This window comes from Stegostoma tigrinum, chromosome 41 (assembly GCF_030684315.1).
Source record: "Stegostoma tigrinum isolate sSteTig4 chromosome 41, sSteTig4.hap1, whole genome shotgun sequence".
Lineage (NCBI taxonomy): Eukaryota > Metazoa > Chordata > Chondrichthyes > Orectolobiformes > Stegostomatidae > Stegostoma > Stegostoma tigrinum.
Window position 1 is genome coordinate 5,747,412 of NC_081394.1, and position 20,901 is coordinate 5,768,312.

The 20,901-nt window shown below is 51.3% G+C and overlaps 1 protein-coding gene across 1 annotated transcript; it reads right to left on the reverse strand.

Annotated features, from left to right (window-relative positions):
• Nucleotides 1–582: 582 nt before the first annotated feature.
• Nucleotides 583–20,460, reverse strand: spaca6 (sperm acrosome associated 6). Its single transcript, XM_059641287.1, has 10 exons — nt 20,428–20,460; nt 18,991–19,030; nt 11,984–12,067; nt 11,362–11,430; nt 9,437–9,460; nt 8,237–8,317; nt 5,095–5,198; nt 4,718–4,874; nt 3,602–3,797; nt 583–767 (listed from the first exon to the last, which is right to left on the reverse strand). The coding sequence occupies exons 1-10, from the start codon at nt 20,458–20,460 to the stop codon at nt 734–736; spliced, it is 822 nt and encodes a 273-aa protein (XP_059497270.1). The 3' UTR covers nt 583–733.
• Between the last annotated feature and the right edge of the window lie 441 nt (nt 20,461–20,901).

Here is a 20,901-nt window from a genome sequence, read left to right on the forward strand (position 1 = left end):
GGAGAACATTTCATCAGTGGTGCCCTGACTCCGCGATATAAAAGCACCTGACCAAGGAGGATCTGGGAACAGCACTCTATCACAAACTGCATTCAGTTTAAGGATAGGGTGAGCAACAGCTTTTTTTTCCCCTCAATTCCAGGATTCACTCTTAACAGAATCCATTGGATTCATCATTTAAATCCATCAACGTGACCAGGTCATTGGGATAATCGTGCCTCAGGAAGACAAATAATTCCAACAGTGTGGCACTCCCTTAGCAGTGACCCTCTAACAGTGCCCATTCCCTCTGTACTGACCCTCTAACAGTGCCCGTTCCCTCTGTACTGCCCCTCCGATGGTGCGACGCTCCCTCAGCACTGACACTCCGACAGTGCCCACTCCCTCAGCACTGACCCTCCAACAGTGCGGCGCTCCCTCAGCGCTGACACTCCGACAGTGCCCGCTCCCTCAGCGCTGACCCTAGATCAGGTAGACACTTTCCGGTGGTCCTGGATGTCTTTATGAATACATTCTGGGTTTTTAAAGAGACCAGAAGCCCAATTGGAGTCCACATCATGCCTCACGAAAATCAGCCCCACTTTAATTTGAAATTTATAAACTCGCATTTACATGAATCATTGATTTTCATGTATGCCTGACACAAGCGTGAAATCCCCAGTCATAGTCCAGCCGCTGGGTTTCCTGGCTGTTTGGCCATGAAAGCCTTCGCAGGATCCATCTGTCAGGAGGCTCATTTCATGCGAGTGGCCCATCGATAGACAGCACTGAGGGGAGACACAAAGGAAAGCACTGCATTTGTATTGCCAACTTCCACTGGAGAGAGCAAGGTGGTGGCAGAGTAGGACTCTCTGGTCAGAGCTCCTCTGCTCGCCCGGTCTGGTCCCACTTTTGTTTCGCCCTCGGTCCCCCCTTTTTCACACCCATCCCAACTCTCCCCGGAGTGTTGAGGAGGAAGCACAGGCCGATTCCAGAGAGAAACCAGCATGTTCAGCGTGGCCTAGTGTTCTGGGAGTCTGGAGGCTCGCCCCGTGAACCCCAGAACACCGTGAGCAATGAGCCCTGGAGCAGGGTGGGGGGAGAAGCTCTCCAGCAGTACATGGGAAGCAGCCTCGGAGCAACGGATAGGCAGAGAGTCCTGGATGGAGATAACAAGGTGTGAAACTGGATGAACATATTAAGCCAGGCAGCATCAGAGGAGTGGGAAATCTGACGTTTCAGGTCTGGACCCCTCTTCAGAAATAGGGGAGGGAAAGAGGATTCTGAAATAAATAGGGAGAGATGGGGAGGCAGATGGAAGATGGATAAAGGAGCAGGTAGGTGGAGAGACAGGTCAAGGAGGTGGGGATGGAGCCAGTGCAGGTGAGCGTAGGTGGGGAGTTGGGATGGGGGTTGGTCAGTTGAGGGAAGATGGACATGTCAAGGAGGCAGGGATGAGGCTGGGAGGTAGGACGTGGGGGTTCATCCCAACTCCCCACCCAGCCTCACCTTTACTGGCTCCATCCCCGCCTCCTCGGCCTGTCTGTCTCTCTCCACCTATCTTCCATCAGCCTCCCCGCCGACTCTGTTTATTGCAGAGTCCCCTTCCCCTCTCCCATTTCTGAAGAAGGGTCCAGACCGAAACTTCAGCTTTCCTGCTCCTCTAATGCTGCCCAGCCTGCTCTGTCCATCCAGCTCCACACTACATCATCTCAGACTCCAGCATACTATTGCTGAGTCCTGGATAGAGGCTGGTGTGAGGGAACAGTCCTTATCGGAGAACACTGTTAACCCCTTAATATATTCCTATTATTTAACTCATTTTCAACTATGTAATTAAGCATCTACTTTTATAACTCTACTGTATCCGAGAATTGTACCAAGGTCGTTGTAACCTAAATGTCACTTTCTCACTCCTACAATAGGCCACACATGACAATATAAAAAAGGATATTGTATTGTACATCCCTCAGAGATGCCCTGGCTTCACAGCCAATCAAATCTTTGGCAAGGTGTGCAAAGGATGATCCCAAAATGGAGAGGTTCAAACAATCAGGGCGAAGGGAACTCGCTGGGGCTGTCTCTCTCGATGAGGAGGAGGCTGAGAGGGGTGACCTGGTCAAGACTATCAAAATTCAGAAAGGGCCTTTTGATCATGGAGACATAGAGAAGGTGTTACCACTTGGTGTGTGAGTGTGAGAGTGTGTGTGTGTGCACATGTGTGTGTGCGTGTGCGTATTGTGCGTGTGCGTGTGTGTGTGTGCGTGTGTGCATGCATGTGTGTGTGTGCGTGTATGTGTGTGTGCATATGTGTGTGCACGTGTGTGTGCGTGTGCATGTTGTGCGTGTGCATGTGTGTGTGCGTGCGTGTGTGTGTGTGTGTTTGTGTGTGTGTGCGTATGTGTGTGCACATGTGTGTGCGCGTGTGCGAATTGTGCGTGTGCATGTGTGTGTGTGCGTGCGTGTGCGTGCGAGCATGTGTGTGTGTGTGCGTGTGCGTGTGTGTGTGCATGGGTGTGTGTGCGCGCGTGTGTGGGTGTGTGCGTGAGATTGTGTGTGTGTGTGTGAGTGTGTTCGTGTGTGTGTGTGTGTGCACATGTGCACACACGTGTGTGTGTGTGTGTTTGTGTGTGTGAGTCTGTGTGTGGCTATGTGAGTGTGCGTGTTTGTGTGAGTGTGCGTGTTTGTGTGAGAGAGGGCGTGTGTGGGTGCGTGTGTGTGAGCGTGTGTGTGTGTGTGTGTGTGTGTGTGTGTGTGAGAGAGAGAGAGCGTGTGTGGGTGCGTGTGTGTGTGTGCATGTGTGTTTGTGTGTGTGTGTGTGTGTGTGTGTGTGTGTGTGTGTGAGAGAGAGAGAGCGTGTGTGGGTGCGTGTGTGTGTGTGTGTGCATGTGTGTGTGTGTGCGTGTGTATGTGGGAGTGAGAGAGAGGGTGTGTTTGTGTGTGTGTGTGTGTGTGTATGTGTGTGTGGAGTGGGGAGGTGGGGGCGAAACCCGAACGAGGGACTGTGAATAGAAGACAGTCCTGAATAAATCCAAGGGAGTAGGTGGAGGGGAATGTGGGACTTGATTCCAAAGGGAGTGGGGGGTGGGAATGTGGGACTTGCTCACATGGGGCGAGGAGTTAGGGGGGAGGATGTTGGGCTCAATCCCAAAGGGAGTTGGAGGGTGGGAATGTGGGACTCACTCCTACAGGGATTTGGGGTGGAGGGGAATGTGGGACTCACTCCCACAGGGATTTGGGGTGGTGGGGAATGTGGGACTCGCTCCCATAGGAATTTGGGGTGGTGGGGAATGTGGGACTCACTCCCACAGGGATTTGGGGTGGAGACGAATGTGGGACTCGCTCCCGCAGGGATTTGGGGTGGAGGGGAATGTGGGACTCGCTCCCACAGGGATTTGGGGTGGAGGCGAATGTGGGACTCGCTCCCACAGGGATTTGGGGTGGAGGGGAATGTGGGACTCGCTCCCTCGGCTGACTGTGGGGGTTGGGGGCTGTGGTGTGTAGTTACGCAGAGTAGTTGAAGTGCAGGCTGGTGCAGAACAGAAGCAGTAGAATGGAGCTGAGGGGCTGAATGGCCCATTCCCTGAGCTGGGGACTCCGTGCAGTAAAAGCACTGACTCACATTCCAGACAACACGGTGAGTATCGTTCCCAGGGCGATGGCGGTAATCAGTTGGGATTCTGTCTGTTTGTCGATGCGTTTGTTTGGAGGTGGGATCGGTTTGGCCGTGGGCGTTTTCAACGTTGTCTTCTTCTCCCGCAGAACGCTCCGGAACATCTCCTGCAGGTCAAGGCTGCTTTGCAGAGTGCTCCAGGTCACTGCGAAGAAATAGAGTCTGAGACATTGCCGCAAACCTGCTCAGTCCAGAACAGTCCAGATCAGTCCAGTCTGGCCCAGCTCAGTCCAGCCTAGTCCAGTCCTGCCCAGTCCAGCCTATTCCAGTCCAGATCAATCCATTCCTGTCCTGTCTTCCAGCCTAGTCCAGTCCAGATCAATCCAGTACTGCCCAGTCCAGTCCAGAGAAGTCCAGTCCAGATCAGTCCAGTACTGCCCAGTCCAGTCCAGATCAGTCCAGTACTGCCCAGTCCAGTCCAGCCTAGTCCAGTCCAGATCAGTCCAGTACTGCCCAGATCAGTCCAGTCCAATCATGCCCAGTTTAGTCCAGTCCGGTCCTGCCTAATCCAGTCCAGTCCGGTCCAGTCTAGCACAGCCCAGCCCAGTCCAGTCCAGATCAGTCTAGCCCAGTCCAGTCCAGTCCAGATCGGTCCAGTCTGGCCCAGCCCAGTCCAGTCCAGTTTGGCCCACTTCAGACCAATCCAGCCCAGACTAGTCGAGCTCATTCCGGCCCATTCCAGTCTCGCCCATTCCAAACTAGTCCAGCCCCGTCCAGCCCAGCCCAGCACGTTCCAGGAAACAGTAAGAACTGCCATTACTGGAGTCAGTCCAACACAGTGTGGAGCTGGAGGAACACAGCAGGCCAGGCAGCATCAGGGGAGCAGGAAAGTCAACATTTCGGGCCTGACCTCCTGTATTCCTTCAGCTCTACGTTGTATGGCCCCTGGCACATTTCAGCCCAGCTCAACCCAGTTCAGCCCATTCTGGCTTGTTCCAGCCTGGCTCGGTCCGGCCTAGCCTGACCCAGGGAAACATTAATGAGGGTGGGGATGAAGAATGACTGGCAGGTGCTGGTGTTGGCGGGAGTGTCGGGGTGGGGTGGGGGGTGCCCTGAAAGACTCACCTCGGAGGTAAAAGAATCGTCGTAGAAGCAGGATCTTCTTCCTGAAGACATCACATGCATAGGTTCCTGTGTTTTTCATTTTGACATTGTGAATGCTGAGAGAGTCATCGCTACCAACGTGCAGAACCTTAAACTGTGAAATCACATCGCTCCTCACCTGCAAAAGTGAGGTTGGTTAACGTGCTGAAGACCCAATGTTGGCGTAGAAAACAATCCGCGCGGCTCCATGGCATTGCTCATGGTGCGAGAGGTGGGGCTGAAATATTACAGAAGGGAAGAGAGGGCAAAGGAGAGTATTAAACCCCAAAAGGAATGGGAGAGAAAGAAGGCAGGATTGCTGCAGGTTGGGAATTCAAAGCAGAAATGTCTACACTCACGTGAGATGCATACATCCAAATGACTGAGTCAATCACGGGAATAGTAAAGTCGGGCTGACATTTCATAGACACCTGGCCTGTCTCTTTCACTGTCACATCTTCAACTGAAAGAACATCACAAGAGACTTTGAATGAGCACGTTAGATCGAGGCCCCGACCACAATATTCACAGCTGTCCTTTGCAAATGGAGAAAGCAGACTGCTGCATATTCCGAGCATTCAGAACCACCATTCCCTTTGGGCCACTCATCCTGACAATATGTTGACCAGTGAGCGTTGACCAGCCTGGTTTAAATTTAAACAAAGCCCCAGCTGTTAACTGCTCCCTGGTGCAATCTCAGGGTGCCAGACCAGGGAAAGTCCACAGGCTGACATTCAACAAATCCCCCTCTCCCTCCTGTGTGCAGCCTGAATCTCTGCTCCATTTGCAGTTTGGCATTATTGCCATCCTGTCCTGATGAGAGCAAAACGCAGAAGAGAGAGAGAAGGATAGATACTGCCAAAGATCTTTCTATACACACATCAGGACATGTACAAGAATGCCAGTTTTCATCAACAACTGAAAACGCTCGCTTGGCACACACAATCTGATTGGCTGTGAGGTTGTCATGGGGAACACGCTAGGGAGCAATAGGGAGATGGATGCAATAAAATGCAGGGACGTGTCCTCTGCAGCCAATAGGAATGTTGCCAATTGCTGGTGCATTTTTTTTTGTGTGAATGAAACAAAAGAGTGGGGCCGACAGTTCACTGCCGGAATGTCCATGATGACTGTGTCGACCAATCCGAGTCAACGTGCCGACCAATCAGTCGACATTAGTGTTCCCATGGAAATTCGGCATTCCTACGCTCATCAAGGTGGGTGCAGGACAATTTATTTCCCCATTATCAGTGATTCTGAAGTCTTCTATGAGCAAGTTACCAAACTGGAAGAGGTTTAGTCATAGTGACTATTCTCATGAAGCCCTGGCCGCTACAGGGAGGGAGGGAAGGAGGGAGGATTTGGAGGTGTTTCCAAATGGGAAGGTCCACCCAAACAGGGAGTCCCCAACTTCAGCAATGTCTGTCACAAAGAAATGGATAAGTCACTGAGCTTTGTCATGTGGTCTTGGGGAGGGGTGGGTTAGCGTTGAGAGCTAACACTGACGGTGCTGCGCAAAGTGGTGAGGGAGGGAGGGTCGTTAATCCATGGGATGTTCAACTTTACACAGCATACACATCTCCTACCCGAGGATCCTTACAAACCACAGCACACCAGAGAGATGTGTGTCTAATGTCAGAGGATGCCATGCAAAGGTACTTGTGTTATTTCATACTTTCACTGCATTTTACTGTGTGTCACTGCTAGTCATTGGGGAATGTGTCACTATTTATAGAAAGACCCTGAAGTATATGTCAGTATTTACAGGGGAATCTCCGGGGGAGTATGTCAGTATTTACACAGGGGAATCCCTGGGGAATGTGTCAGTATTTACATGGGGAAATTCCTGGGATTGTGTCAGTATGTACACGGAGAAATCCCTGGGGATTGTGTCAGTATGTACACAGGTGAATCCTGGTGTCAGCATTTACAGGGGGATTCCAGGGGAGTGTGTCAGTTTTTGCAGGGGTGAATCCCCAGGGTGTGTCAGTATTTACAGGGGGGATTCTCGGGAGAGTGTGTCATTATGTACATGGGGGAATTCCTGAGGCGTGTGTCAGTTTTTACTGGGGGTACTCTCGGGGGAGTGTGTGAGTATGTACATGGGGGATCCCTGGGGCATGTGTCAGTATTTACAAGGGGGATTCTTGGGGGAGTGTTTCAGTATTTACAGGGTGAATCCCCAGGGAAATCCAAGATAATAAAGTGTGAAGCTGGATGAACACAGCAGGCCAAGCAGCATCTCAGGAGCACAAAAGCTGACGTTTCGATCCGAGACCCTTCATCAGAGAGGGTGATGAAGGGTCTCTGATGAAGGGTCTAGGCCCAAAATGTCAGCTTTTGTGCTCCTGAGATGCTGCTTGGCCTGCTGTGTTCATGCAGCTTCACACTTTATAATCTTGAATTCTCCAGCATCTGCAGTTCCCATTATCTCGCATCCCCAGGGAAAGTGTGTCAGTATTTACAGGGGGAATCCCCAGGGAGTGTGTCAGTGTTTACAGGGGGGAACCCCAGGGTGTGTGTCAGTATTTACAAGGGGAGTGCCAGTGGAGTGTGTCAGAATTTACAGAGGGCGTTTCCAGGGAATGTGTCAATATTTATAGGAGGAATCCTCGGGGAGTGTGGCAGTGTTTACAGGGTGAATCCCCAGGGAAATCCAAGATAATAAAGTGTGAAGCTGGATGAACACAGCAGGCCAAGCAGCATCTCAGGAGCACAAAAGCTGACGTTTCGATCCGAGACCCTTCATCAGAGAGGGTGATGAAGGGTCTCTGATGAAGGGTCTAGGCCCAAAACGTCAGCTTTTGTGTTCCCGAGATGCTGCTTGGCCTGCTGTGTTCATCCAGACTCACAGTTTATTATCTTGAATTCTCCAGCATCTGCAGTTCCATTATCTCGAATCCCCAGGGAAAGTGTGTCAGTATTTACAGGGGGAATCCCCAGGGAGTGTGTCAGTGTTTACAGGGGGAAACCCCAGGGTGTGTGTCAGTATTTACAAGGGGAGTCCCCGTGGAGTGTGTCAGTGTTTACAGGGGAATCCCTGGGGAGTGTGTTAGTGTTTACAGGGGGATCCCCGGGGAGTGTGTCAGTATTTACAGAGGACGTCTCCAGGGAGTGTGTCAATATTTACAGGAGGAATCCCCGGGGAGTGTGTCAGTGTTTACAAGGTGAATCCCCAGGGAGTGTGTCAGTATTTACAGGGGGGAAATATCTGGGGAGTGTATCAGTATTTACAGGGGGAATCCCTGGAGAGTGTGTCAGTATTCATTGGGGGAATCCCTGGGGAGTGTGTCAGTGTTTACAGGGGGAGTCCTTGGGGAGTGTGTCAGTGTTTACAGGGGGAACCCCTGGGGATTGTGTCAGTGTTTACAGGGGAATCCCAAGGAAGTGTGTCAGTATTTACAGCAAATCTCTCAGTAATGTCAACATACTCCAGTGTAACTGACTCAGTTTCTGGGCCAGTCAGCTGGTTTAGAAGTGGGTTACTTAGAGCAGACGTACTTGGGCAGTTGAAGGAGACACCTTCACAGCCTTTCATCCTGCAGTGCTGACAATCAAAATAATAGGCATCCATATTAATCCCTGTGAAAAAACACACAAGCTGGTTAAAATGTCAGCAACAAGCAAGTTACATTCAGATCATGTCACAGCAATCTCCCTATGTCTGGTTTCTCCACCTGCCCCACACCCCCTCCCTCTCTCTCTGTAAACCCCTCCAGCTCCTACACCCTATCCCTATCTCTGTAACCCCCTCCAGCCCCTACACCCCCTCCCTATCTCTGTAACCCCGTCCAGCTCCTACACCCTCTCCCTATCTCTGTAACCCCCTCCAGCCCCTACACCCCCTCCCTATCTCTGTAACCCCCTCCAGCCCCTACATCCCCTCCCTATCTCTGTAACCTCCTCCAGCCCCTACACCCCCTCCCTATCTCTGTAACCCCTCCATCCTCCCTATCTCATAGAGTCCTTACAGTGTGGAAACAGGCCCTTTGGCCCAACAAGTTCGTACTGACTCTCAGAGCATCCCACCCAGACCCATCCTCCTATAACCCACCTAACCTACACACCCCTGGACACTATAGCATGGCTGATCTTCCTAGCCTGCACATCTTTGGACTGTGGGAGGAAACTGGAGCACCCGGGGGGAACCCCACGCAGACACAGGGAGAATGTCCAAACTCCACACGGACAGTCGGCCGAGGGCAGAACTCAATCTGAGTCCCTGGTGCTAACCACTGAGCCACCACACCGCCCTCTGTAACCTCCTGCGGTGGTTACACCCCACCCTGGGATAACTGGACTGAGCTACCGATAGTATACTGTCAGAAGTTTCTGATGTGGTTCAGGTTCAGATATTGTTGAAAGGGCTTAGAGTCACCTTCTATAAACATGACAGCTCACAACTAGCCTTTGGGATGTTTGGAGCCTGACCATCTCCTTTCTCAGCACAGGGCATAGTGCAAATCTCTTATGCTGTGGAGGCCTGATCCAGAGCCAACATTTGCCCTCTGAGTGGCAACAGAACCAGCGCGTGTCACCGTGTATTTAGTGAGATCTTGCTGTGCACCATTTGGTCGCAGTATTTCTAACCTTCCAATGGTTACTGCCCTTCAATATACGAACACTCATTGTCTGTGAGGAGCACAGAGGAGGGACAAGGTGCTAGTAAAATGCAAGTCTTTCAGACTGATGTAAACTTACCGCAGGTGTAATTACAGGGTGATGCTGAAACACAGAGAGAGAGAGTTATAATGTTCAGCTGTTGTGTTACACATTGAGGGTTAAAGTGAAGTGAAACTGAGTTCCCAGCGCAAGAGGAGGCCATTCAGCCCCGCTTCCCCACACTGGTGTTTCTCCTCGGTATGAGTATCCTCCCAGTCTCTCATTTTATTACCTCCCCCATAACCATCTCCTTCTCACCCTCACTACCTCATGTCTTTATCCAGTATCACGCCATCAATACATCAACACATTCACCTTGAGTCCCACATATCCCACTTCCTGTGGGAGCAAGTTCCAAATTCACCCCCCCAACTCCCTGTGGGAGCGAGTCGAACATATCGCCCCACCCCACTCCCTGTGGGAGCGAGTCCCACATTTCCCCCCCTCGCTAATCCCTGTGGGAGCGAGTCCCACATTCCACCCCCCCCCCCAACTCCCTGTGGGAGCGAGTCGAACATATCACCCCACCCCACTCCCTGGGGGAGCGAGTCCCACATTTCCCCCCCTCGCTAATCCCTGTGGGAGCGAGTCCCACATTCCACCCCCCCCCAACTCCCTGTGGGAGCAAGTCCCACATTTCCCCCCCTCGCTACTCCCTGTGGGAGCGAGTCCCACATTCCACCACCCCCCCCCCCCACCGCTACTCCCTGTGGGAGCGAGTCCCACATTTCCCCACCACCCAACTCTCTGTGGGAGCGACTCCCACATTCCCCCCACAACTCCCTGTGGGACGAGTCCCACGTTGCCCCCTCCTAACTCCCTGTGGGAGGGAGTCCCACATTCCAGCCCCCGACACTCTCCAGGAGATAGAATTTTCTCCTGAATTCCCCATTGGATTTATTAGGGACTGTCTTCAATGGATGGCCCTGTTACCTGGTCACCACCCTGGCTACATGCACCTCCTCCCCCGACAACCCTACTCCTCCTGGAGACTGGAATATGCACAGTGCTCCGAGTGTGGGTCTAACTGAGGGATACGGAGACTGGAACTGTGCACGGTGCTCCGAGTGTGGGTCTAACTGAGGGATACGGAGCCCGGAACTGTGCACGGTGCTCCGAGTGTGGGTCTAACTGAGGGATACGGAGACTGGAACTGTGCACGGCGCTCCGAGTGTGGGTCTAACTGAGGGATACGGAGACTGGAACTGTGCACGGCGCTCCGAGTGTGGGTCTAACTGAGGGATACGGAGACTGGAACTGTGCACGGTGCTCCGAGTGTGGGTCTAACTGAGGGATACGGAGACTGGAACTGTGCACGGTGCTCCGAGTGCGGGTCTAACTGAGGGATACGGAAACTGGGACTGTGCACGGTGCTCCCAGTGTGGGTCTAACTGAGGGATACGGAGACTGGAACTGTGCACGGTGCTCCGAGTGTGGGTCTAACTGAGAGATACGGAGACTGGAACTGTGCACGGTGCTCCGAGTGTGGGACTAACTGAGGGATACGGAGACTGGAACTGTGCACGGTGCTCCCAGTGTGGGTCTAACTGAGGGATACGGAGACTGGAACTGTGCACGGTGCTCCGAGTGTGGGTCTAACTGAGGGATACGGAGACTGGAACTGTGCACGGTGCTCCGAGTGTGGGTCTAACTGAGGGATACGGAGACTGGGACTGTGCACGGTGCTCCGAGTGTGGGTCTAACTGAGGGATACAGAAACTGGGAGAGTGCACGGTGCTCCGAGTGTGGGTCTAACTGAGGGATACGGAGACTGGGACTGTGCACGGTGCTCCGAGCGTGCACCGGGGTCTGTTTGAGGAGAATGGGGAAGGGAGTGGGAGGGATGTGGAAGCTCTAGTGTGCGGTTTGACATTTCGGTGCAGCATTTGTAGGACCCTTATCTGATTGAGGAGCGAAGATTGGGTCGACAAACTCGTGAAATATGACGCTGGAAAGAGACATACCTTTTTTCAAACTGAACACTTTATTCAAGACTTCCTTCTCCACGTGGTCCAGGAGACTCGAATAAGGCTCTGCGGAAGATAAGCACATGGGGGATTTAATTGTGAGTGACATTTTCTGCCTCCACTGATCCATCCCTGTCACCCAGCCCAGACTATTCAGCCCTATGGGCTTCTCCCAGCTCTTGCCAAGCTCTGCACAATTTGTCCCACTCTTAGCATTGCCCGGGAAATCTGTCCTCTTCTCCATCCCCACTCGCCCTCCCAGATTCCCAGGACCCCCAACCCCCCCACCCCCACCAATGTCTTCTCTTCCCTTTTTGCCTCTTCTTTTGGGCGCAGGGTCGCACTCTCTCATTGCCCCCTGCAGCTCATTGCCCCCCTTGCACTGCCTCTCTTAGAAGGGCCACCACCGCTGCTTCCAGTGGGATCTTGCTGTGCACAGATCAATTGTCCTGCTTTGTGCACAATGAACGTGACCAGGACTTTGGAAGAATAAAATAACGTACAAGATTGAGGCCATTCCGCCCGTTGCAGTGGCTTCTGGTCCCCATCTGCTCTAATCCCCACTACCACCACCCTCGAACCTCAGGAGACAAAGTGAACAGTCAGCTCTCCTCAGTACCTGCTGGGAACTCTCTTCGTCTTTTCTTGATAAAGTTCAAAGCCTTTTCGTAAATCGACTTCAGCTTCTTGTAGGCAGTCTGGGCTGTCCGCAATGGGGAGAGAGAAAAACAAAACAAAAAAAAAGAGAATGTACCAGTTAGCTGCCATCCTCTGGAGGTTTGGGAAGGATCTAGGAAGGGTGCTGATCTACCGGAGATGATTTCCCCTCCAAAATCCACTGCCTCCTGCATCTCCCATTGGTGGCTCAGCCGGGGTCAGGGATCCATTGGGAAAGCCAATCAAGACTTTAAAGTTTATTTCGGACGGCGAATAGAGACTAGGAGGCTCTGCAAAATGAAAACCAAGCTCACAAGTCAGATCACAGCGGGACTGCTGTGAATAGTTTTGGGCCCCTTATCTCAGGAAAGCTGAGCTTGCCATGGAGACAGACCAGGGAAGGTATGATCCTGAGTAGGGAGGGACTGTCTTGTGGAGGAGAGTGTTGAGTAAGTTGGGCCAGTACCCGCTGGAGTTTGGAGGAATGAGAGGTGACCTTATGGAAACATAGAGATAACTTTGCAGGGGAGACCTGGAGAGCTTTCTCCTCATGCGAGAGTCTAGAATCAGTGGGTCCAATCCCGGACTAAAGGGTACATGTTTAAGACAGAGGGCAGGAGGAATTTCGGAGGGGTATTGAATTCTGTGGAATTCTCTGTTGCTGGGAGATGTAGAGGTCGGGTCGTTCAGTATGTACCAGGTCGAGATAGACAGATTTTTAGCCAACAAAGGGGGAATCAAGGATTATGAGGAAGAGGCAGGACAGTGGAGCTGAGGGCCAGATTAGCTATGATCTCCTTGAATGGTGAGCAATGGGCCGAATGGCCTGCTTCTGTTTCCACACCTCAGGTGACCACCAGTTTCAGTCAATCAGTGAGTGAGGCCTACATGATACAAATAGCAACAGAAGTTTTGTCAGCGTTTCTCATCACACATTCATCAGGGCAATCCACAAGGAACGGAAAAACAATATCACTGTAAATATGTCTGACTTAACCATTATGTCTCTACTTTTACAAAGCATGATCCCAGAACAGAGAGATTCTAACCATCAGAAGGAAGCAGCTGAGGGGGTGAACCTGATCGAGGGCTTTAACAATTCTGAAAGGTGGTTCAGTCAGGGAGATGCGGACAAGCTGGTTCCACTCGTTGGGGGAGGAGGAGACCGGAATGAGCGGCCATTAATAGAACACAAATAAATCCAGCAAGGAATTCAGGAGAAGCATCTTCTCCCTAGAGAGTCGGGGGGTGGGGCGGGGTGGAGAATGTGGGGATTAAGTCCCACAGGGAGTGGGGGGGGGGGAGATGTGGAACCTGGGGGAATTTGGGACCTGCTCCCACAGGGAGTCAGGGATGGAATGTGGGATACACTCTTATAGGGAATGGTAGGGGGTTGGGGTGTGGGAATGTGCTCCCACAGGGAATGATATTGGTGAATTGTGTTGATGAATTGAAAGGAGGGAAGCTGGTTAAATACACAAGGGACAGAAGGAGATGGTGATGTCGGGGGAGATGAAGGAGGTGAGAGGGAGGTTGGCGTAGAGTAGCAATACTAGTGTGGAATAAATGTGTTGAATGGACTATTTCTGTGCTAGGATTACTTGATATGGTCGAAACCATGTTGACTGGGCTTTCAATAGAATGATCTCTCACATCAATCTGAAATACCAAATGCCAAGTCACTTCCAGAGTGTTCTGCAGGCATGCTTACAAATTTTAAGAATTTATTTAATGGATGCACACCTCCAACATTTATTGCCCGTCCCTCATTGCCCCCTTGAGAAGGTGGGGGTGTGCTGCCTTCTTGAATCGCTGCAGATCACCTGCGGTGGGTTGACCCACAATGCTGTTAGGGAGGGAATTCCAGGATTTTGATCCTGCGCCAGTGAAGGAATGGCGATGTAGGGGGAGTGGCTTGGAGGGGAAATTAAAGGCGACGTTCCCATGTATCTGCTCCATCTGTCTTTCTAGTTGCCACAGTTTTATCAGACCTCAGGGCTGCTCTTTGAGATGGCTGGTGGGTGGTTTCACCTGAGGGTCATCACAGGGGAGAGGTTGATAGGAGAGTCCTTCCAGGTAACTTCAGCTGGTGTGGGTATTGAACCCACACAGTTGGCATCGCTCATAAACCAGCTGCCCAGGCAACTGAGCTAACTGAAGCCAATTTTAGATGGAAGTGCTTATGGGTTTGGAAGGTGCTGCCTGAGGATCTTTGGTGAATCTCTGCAGAGCATCTTGTCGATGGTACACACTGCTGCTACTGAGCGTCGGTGGGGTGAGGGAGTGGGATGTTTGTGGATGTGGTGCCAATCAAGCCGGGGCTGCTTTGTCCTGGATGGTGTCGAGCTTCTTGAGTTGGGGCTGCCCCCATCCAGGGGCAAGTGGGGAGTATTCCATCTCACTCCTGATTTGTGCCTTGGGGATGGTGGGACAGGCTTCGGGGGGAGTCAGGAGGTGAGCTGCTCACTCTCTGACCAGGTGTTGCAGACACGGTGTTGATAAGGCTGGTTCAGGTCAGTTTCTGGTCAATGGTGACCACCAGGATTTTAATGCATGGTGTACACATCACCTGACTCTGAAAAATTGACAGTGGTGGAGCAGATGGTCTGAGGCTGGGCGATGGTAAGGGGAGCCTGGGCTGGTGCATTTGCCACACTTACTTACCGACATGTAGCCAGTACACCTGCCGAGTCTTTATCAAAGCGCTGATTGGCTTCCAGCAGTTGGCTAGATAGAGCTCAGTCTGCGTCTGACCCACATAATCGGTGCAGAACTTCCGTGAGCTCTTGGCGAAGCAGGTATAACAAGACAGGGCACTGCCCAGGGCACTGGCAAGCAGCAGCAGGTGGCAGAGGAGACTGTACGGGGCTCTGGCAGGCATGGCACCCAGCTCTGGTACCGCGCTCATACAATCACTTACACACTCACTGTCTCACACACTCTCGCACAGACGCACTCTCACTCTTTCACACTCTCACACTCACACATACACAAACACACTCACTCACACACTCTCTCACTCACTCACTCACTCACTCACACTCTCACTAAATCACACACACAAACACACTCACTCACACACTGGCTCACTCACACACACTCACTGAATCACACACACAAACACACTCACTCACACAAACACACCCACTCATACACACTCACTCACGCCCCCCCCCCACACACACACACACACACACACACACACACACTCTCTCACTCACTCACACACACTCTCACTGAATCACACACACAAACACACTCACTCACAAACACACTCACTCACACACACTCACTCACCCCCCCACACACAGACACATTCTCACTCATACACACAAACACACATACACACACACACACTTTCACTCTTTCACACACACACTCATACACTCGCACACACACTTCCCTCACACACTCACTCACTCATGCACACTCACACACACACGCACACACACACTCACTCACACTCTCACTCACACACACACACTCACAAACTCAGTCTCACATACACACACTCACACAGACACTCTCACACACACACACACACATACAAAATCACAAACTCACTCTCACACACACACATAACCACATTCATACACACACACTCACTCACAAACTCAATCACACACACATACACACACACTCTCATACACTCTCTCACACACACACACACACAAAATCACAAACTCACTCTCACACACACTCACACTCACCCACTCACACACACCCACACTTCCTCACATACACACTCATTCACATACATATGCATAAGCATACTTATGCACGTAAACACAGAAACATATACACATGCACTCACATGTAAACACACACAATCTCTCTCTCACACACACACACACACACCATGTGTCACACACACAGACACACGCACAAACACTGAACCCCTCACCAATCACCAAGGGGACATGGCCCACCAATGAGACTGGCAGAATGGTGTTATGTTGGCGGAGAACATGAACTAAAGCAAATACAGAGTCAGCCTTTGCCCTCTCACTCTTGAGACAGATTTGAATGGATCAGGCCATTGTCACACTCCCCACCCCCACACCCCCCCACCCGACCCCACCCTCCATGACATAATTGCTATTGTGCTGTCAAATATATACCACAAGCTAACATCAGCCTGAGTCATTTCAATGGGGGCAAGGGAGGAGAGGCTAATTCCACTGATGTGGGCAAGAGAGCCCAGAATATCCACATCATAAGAATCATAGAAGCCCTACAGTGCAGAAAGAGACTATTCAGCCCATCCAACCTGTGCCAACCTCTCAAAGAGCATCCCACCCAGACCCACCCTGTCCCCACAACCCCACATTAACCTTGTCTAATCTGCCTGACTGCTACATCCCTGTGCACTTTGGGACAATTTAGCATGGCCAATCCACCCTGAACTGCGCATCTTTGGACTGTGGGAGGAGGAGTATGCAAACTCCACACAGACAGCTGCCCGAAGGTGGAATCAAACCCGGGTCTCTGGTGCTGTGAGGCAGCAGCGCCAACCGCTGAGCCACTGCACCACCCACAGTGAAAGAAAAAGCCAACGTTTCAAAGTATAGTTATTTTTATAAAACAAACATAACAATCGAGAACTCTGAAAGCTCTGTGCAATGCAGTGTTTGGCATCATAAGTGAGAGGGGGAGGGGCAACATTGGACAGTGGGTGCAATTTAAAGGGATGTGAGCACCTAAAGGAATGTAGCAGCATAGTGAGATAATGATTTGAGAAATTAAATGGATAGGCTTAGCACAGACCTAGCATTTGGATGAAGGTGTCTCCTCGACATGATGTCATTGAGGTGGCTGCATCAGGGTGAGGGTGGATGGGGTTGAAGGTTATCTACCCCCCTGTAGCATGGGAAGATAGTCTGGGGAGAGGTACAGTGTTCTCACCATTAACTTGGTAAAGGATGCACTTTGGTCTGTCTCAAACCTGCTGGGCTTCCAGAGCAAGAAGTCCTCCTGGGTCACACACTAGCACAGACTGCGGTTCAGGGCTACTTTTTAAGGTCCCAGCAAAAATTTGTAGCTCAGATCGTGCATGTAGTTGCTTCTTAGCTTGCCCAGCCAATTGCTTTATGGTGTGCAGACGTTTCATTACGCTTCTAGGCAACATTGTGAATGCGACCTCTAATTGAAGCATCGGTGTTGTGCTTCCTTCCAGATTTATATGACTCTCTGGTGTGATGGTCTTGTCGCTTCCAATTCTGTTGTTTTAGCAGTGGTCCGTATACAGGGTCTATTTCTAATGTGTTTGTTAACAGAGTCCCCCGGGTTGAGAAGCAAACTTCCCTTGCATGCCTGGTGTTTGCTTGTCCCCAGTGTCATCACTTTGTCCCACTCGAACTCATTGTCTGTACAGGGAGAAAACTGATGGCCAGGATAGGCAAACGCCAGCTGGCAATGAAAAAAGATACAAACAAAATTCACTTATCTCAGACAATGAGGACTGTCAGATCGACCGGGACAAAGTGATGATACTGGGACATGAGAACAACACCAGGCATTCAAGGGAATTTCTGGAAGCCTGGTACGCGACACAGGATTCCATGAACAAACACGTACCCTATCTCTACTCCTATTTCCTGTGTTTCTTTGGAAAGTGCATTGTCTGAGGCCTTTCAACTGCAGTACACTGAAATGTTAGGAACTGTAGAAGTGTGTCCCTGATGATCCTGCAAATATTGATTATAATTGTAAATGCCATAAGTATGCAATATTGGAAGAAAGATTGGGTTTGGACCTGATGTCATGTCAATTTGAATGGCCATACAATCTAAATTTTAGGGATAGAGGTACATTCAAATGCAGGACCCTGCTCATCGCAAAGAGAAAGAACACACCCCATTCATTTGCACCTTTTTCAACTAAACAGGATTAATAATAGCAAAATACTGCAGATGCCGGAAATCTGAATCAAAATATAAAAGAATGCTGAAGACGCTCAGCACGTCTGGCAGCATCAGTGAAGACACAGAGAGAGAAACAGAGTGGATGTTTTCAATTCCCAATCACCTTCCTTCATATCCAAAACAGGGTTAAGGGACCACTGGCATTAGCCACAGCAATGTCTTCACAAAGCAGAACTGGGGAAATGCTACACTTGTCCCCACACCTCCTCCCTCACCCCCATCCCAGGCCCCAAGATGACATTCCACATCAAGCAGAGGTTCACCTGCACATCTACCAATGTGGTATACTGCATCCACTGTACCCGGTGCGGCTTCCTCTACATTGGGGAAACCAAGCAGAGGCTTGGAGACCGCTTTGCAGAACACCTCCGCTCAGTTCGCAAAAAACAACTGCACCTCCCAGTCGCAAACCATTTCCACTCCCCCTCCCATTCTCTTGATGACATGTCCATCATGGGCCTCCTGCACTGCCACAATGATGCCACCCGAAGGTTGCAGGAACAGCAACTCATATTCCTCCTGGGAACCCTGCAGCCATATGGTATCAATGTGGACTTCACCAGTTTCAAAATCTCCCCTTCCCCTACTGCATCCCTCAACCATCCCAGTCCGTCCCCTCCCCCCACTGCACCACACAACCAGCCCAGCTCTTCCCCCCCACCCACTGCATCCCAAAACCAGTCCAACCGGTCTCTGCCTCCCTAACCGGTTCTTCCTCTCACCTATCCCTTCCTCCCACCCCAAGCCGCACCCCCCGCTACCTACTAACCTCATCCCACCTCCTTGACCTGTCCGTCTTCCCTGGACTGACCTATCCCCTCCCTACCTCCCCACCTACACTCTCTCCACCTATCTTCTTTACTCTCCATCTTCGGTCCGCCTCCCCCTCTCTCCCTATTTATTCCAGTTCCCTCCCCCCATCCCCCTCTCTGATGAAGGGTCTAGGCCCGAAACGTCAGCTTTTGTGCTCCTGAGATGCTGCTTGGCCTGCTGTGTTCATCCAGCCTCACATTTTATTATCTGACAATTTTCAATAATCGCTTACCAGTAAATTTTACCGAGGTGCAGCTCCCAAGGCAGGGCCTCTCTCAATCAGAGACCTCTTGGCAATAAATCAGCAGCATCTTCATCAAATAATATGGCATTGATGTTTCCTCTGAGATTTATATTCTTGCAATAATTTACTGATGAGTGTGAGACAGCTCGGGTCTGTGTTTTCAGTGTGAGACAGCAGGGAGCTGTGTATTCAGTGTGAAACAGCTCGGGTCGGTGTTTTCAGTGCGAGACAGCGCAGGCTGTATATTCAGTGTGAGACAGCACGGGTCTGTGTATTCAGTGCGAGACAGCGCAGTCTGTGTATTCAGTGTGAGACAGCACGGGTCTGTGTGTTCAGTGAGAGACAGCTCGGGTCTGTGTTTTCAGTGTGAGATAGCACGGGTCTGTGTATTCAGTGTGAGACAGCATGGGTCTGTGTATTCAGTGGGAGATAGCACTGGTCTGTGTTTTCAGTGGGAGACAGCACAGGCCTGTGTTTCAGTGTGAGACAGCACAGGTCTGTGTTTTCAGTGTGAGACAGCACGGGTCTGTGTTTTCACTGTGAGACAGAATAGGTCTGTGCATTCAGTGTGAGACAGCACAGGTCTGTGTATTCAGTGTAAGACAGCACAGTCATGTATTTTCCACGTGAGATAACATTGGCCTGCGTTTTCATTGTGAAACAGCACGGCCTACTCCTTCAGTGTGAGTCAGTACTGACCCCAAGCTAATGTACGAGAGAGAGAGTGAAAGAAATAGCCGGAGAGAAACAGTGAGGGTGCGGGACTCACAGCATGGGGGAATTGTCATTTAATTACAGCAGGTAATTAATCACAGACCCGTGCTGTCTCCCACTGAACACACAGAACCGTGCTGTTTCACACTGAACACACAGACCTGTGCTGTCTCACACAGAACACACAGGTCCCTGCTGTTTCCCACTGAACACACAGACCTGTGCTGTCTCACACTGAATACACAGACCCGTGCTGTTTCATATTGAATACACAGGCCCGTGTGTCTCCCACTGAACACACAGACCCCTGCTGTCTCCCACTGAAAACACAGACCCGTGCTGTCTCCCACTGAACACACAGACCCCTGCTGTCTCCCACTGAAAACACAGACCCGTGCTGTCTCCCACTGAACACACAGACCCGTGCTGTCTCACACGGAAAACACAGACCCGTGCAGTCTCCCACTGAATACACAGACCCCTGCTGTCTCCCACTGAAAACACAGACCCGTGCTGTCTCCCACTGAACACACAGACCCCTGCTGTCTCCCACTGAAAACACAGACCCGTGCTGTCTCCCACTGAACACACAGACCCGTGCTGTCTCACACGGAAAACACAGACCCGTGCAGTCTCCCACTGAACACACAGACCCGTGCTGTCTCCCACTGAAAACACAGACCAGTGCTATCTCCCACTGAAAACACAGACCTGTGCTGTCTCACACTGAAAACACAGACCCATGCTGTCTTCCACTGAAAACACAGACCCGTGCTATCTCCCACTGAACACACAGACCCGCGCTGTCTTACACTGAACACACAGACCCGTGCTGTCTCCCACTGAAAACACAGGCCCCTGCTGTCTCCCACTGAAAACACAGACCCGTGCTGTCTCACACGGAAAACACAGACCCGTGCAGTCTCCCACTGAAAACACAGACCCGTGCTGACTTCCACTGAAAACACAGACCCGTGCTGTCTCCCACTGAACACACAGAACCGCGCTGTCTCACACTGAAAACACAGACCCGTGCTGTCTCCCACTGAACACACAGACCCATGCTGTCTCCCACTGAAAACACAGACCCGTGCTGTCTCCCACTGAACTCACAGACCCGTGCTGTCTCACACTGAACTCACAGACCCGTGCTGTCTCCCACTGAAAACACAGACCCATGCTGTC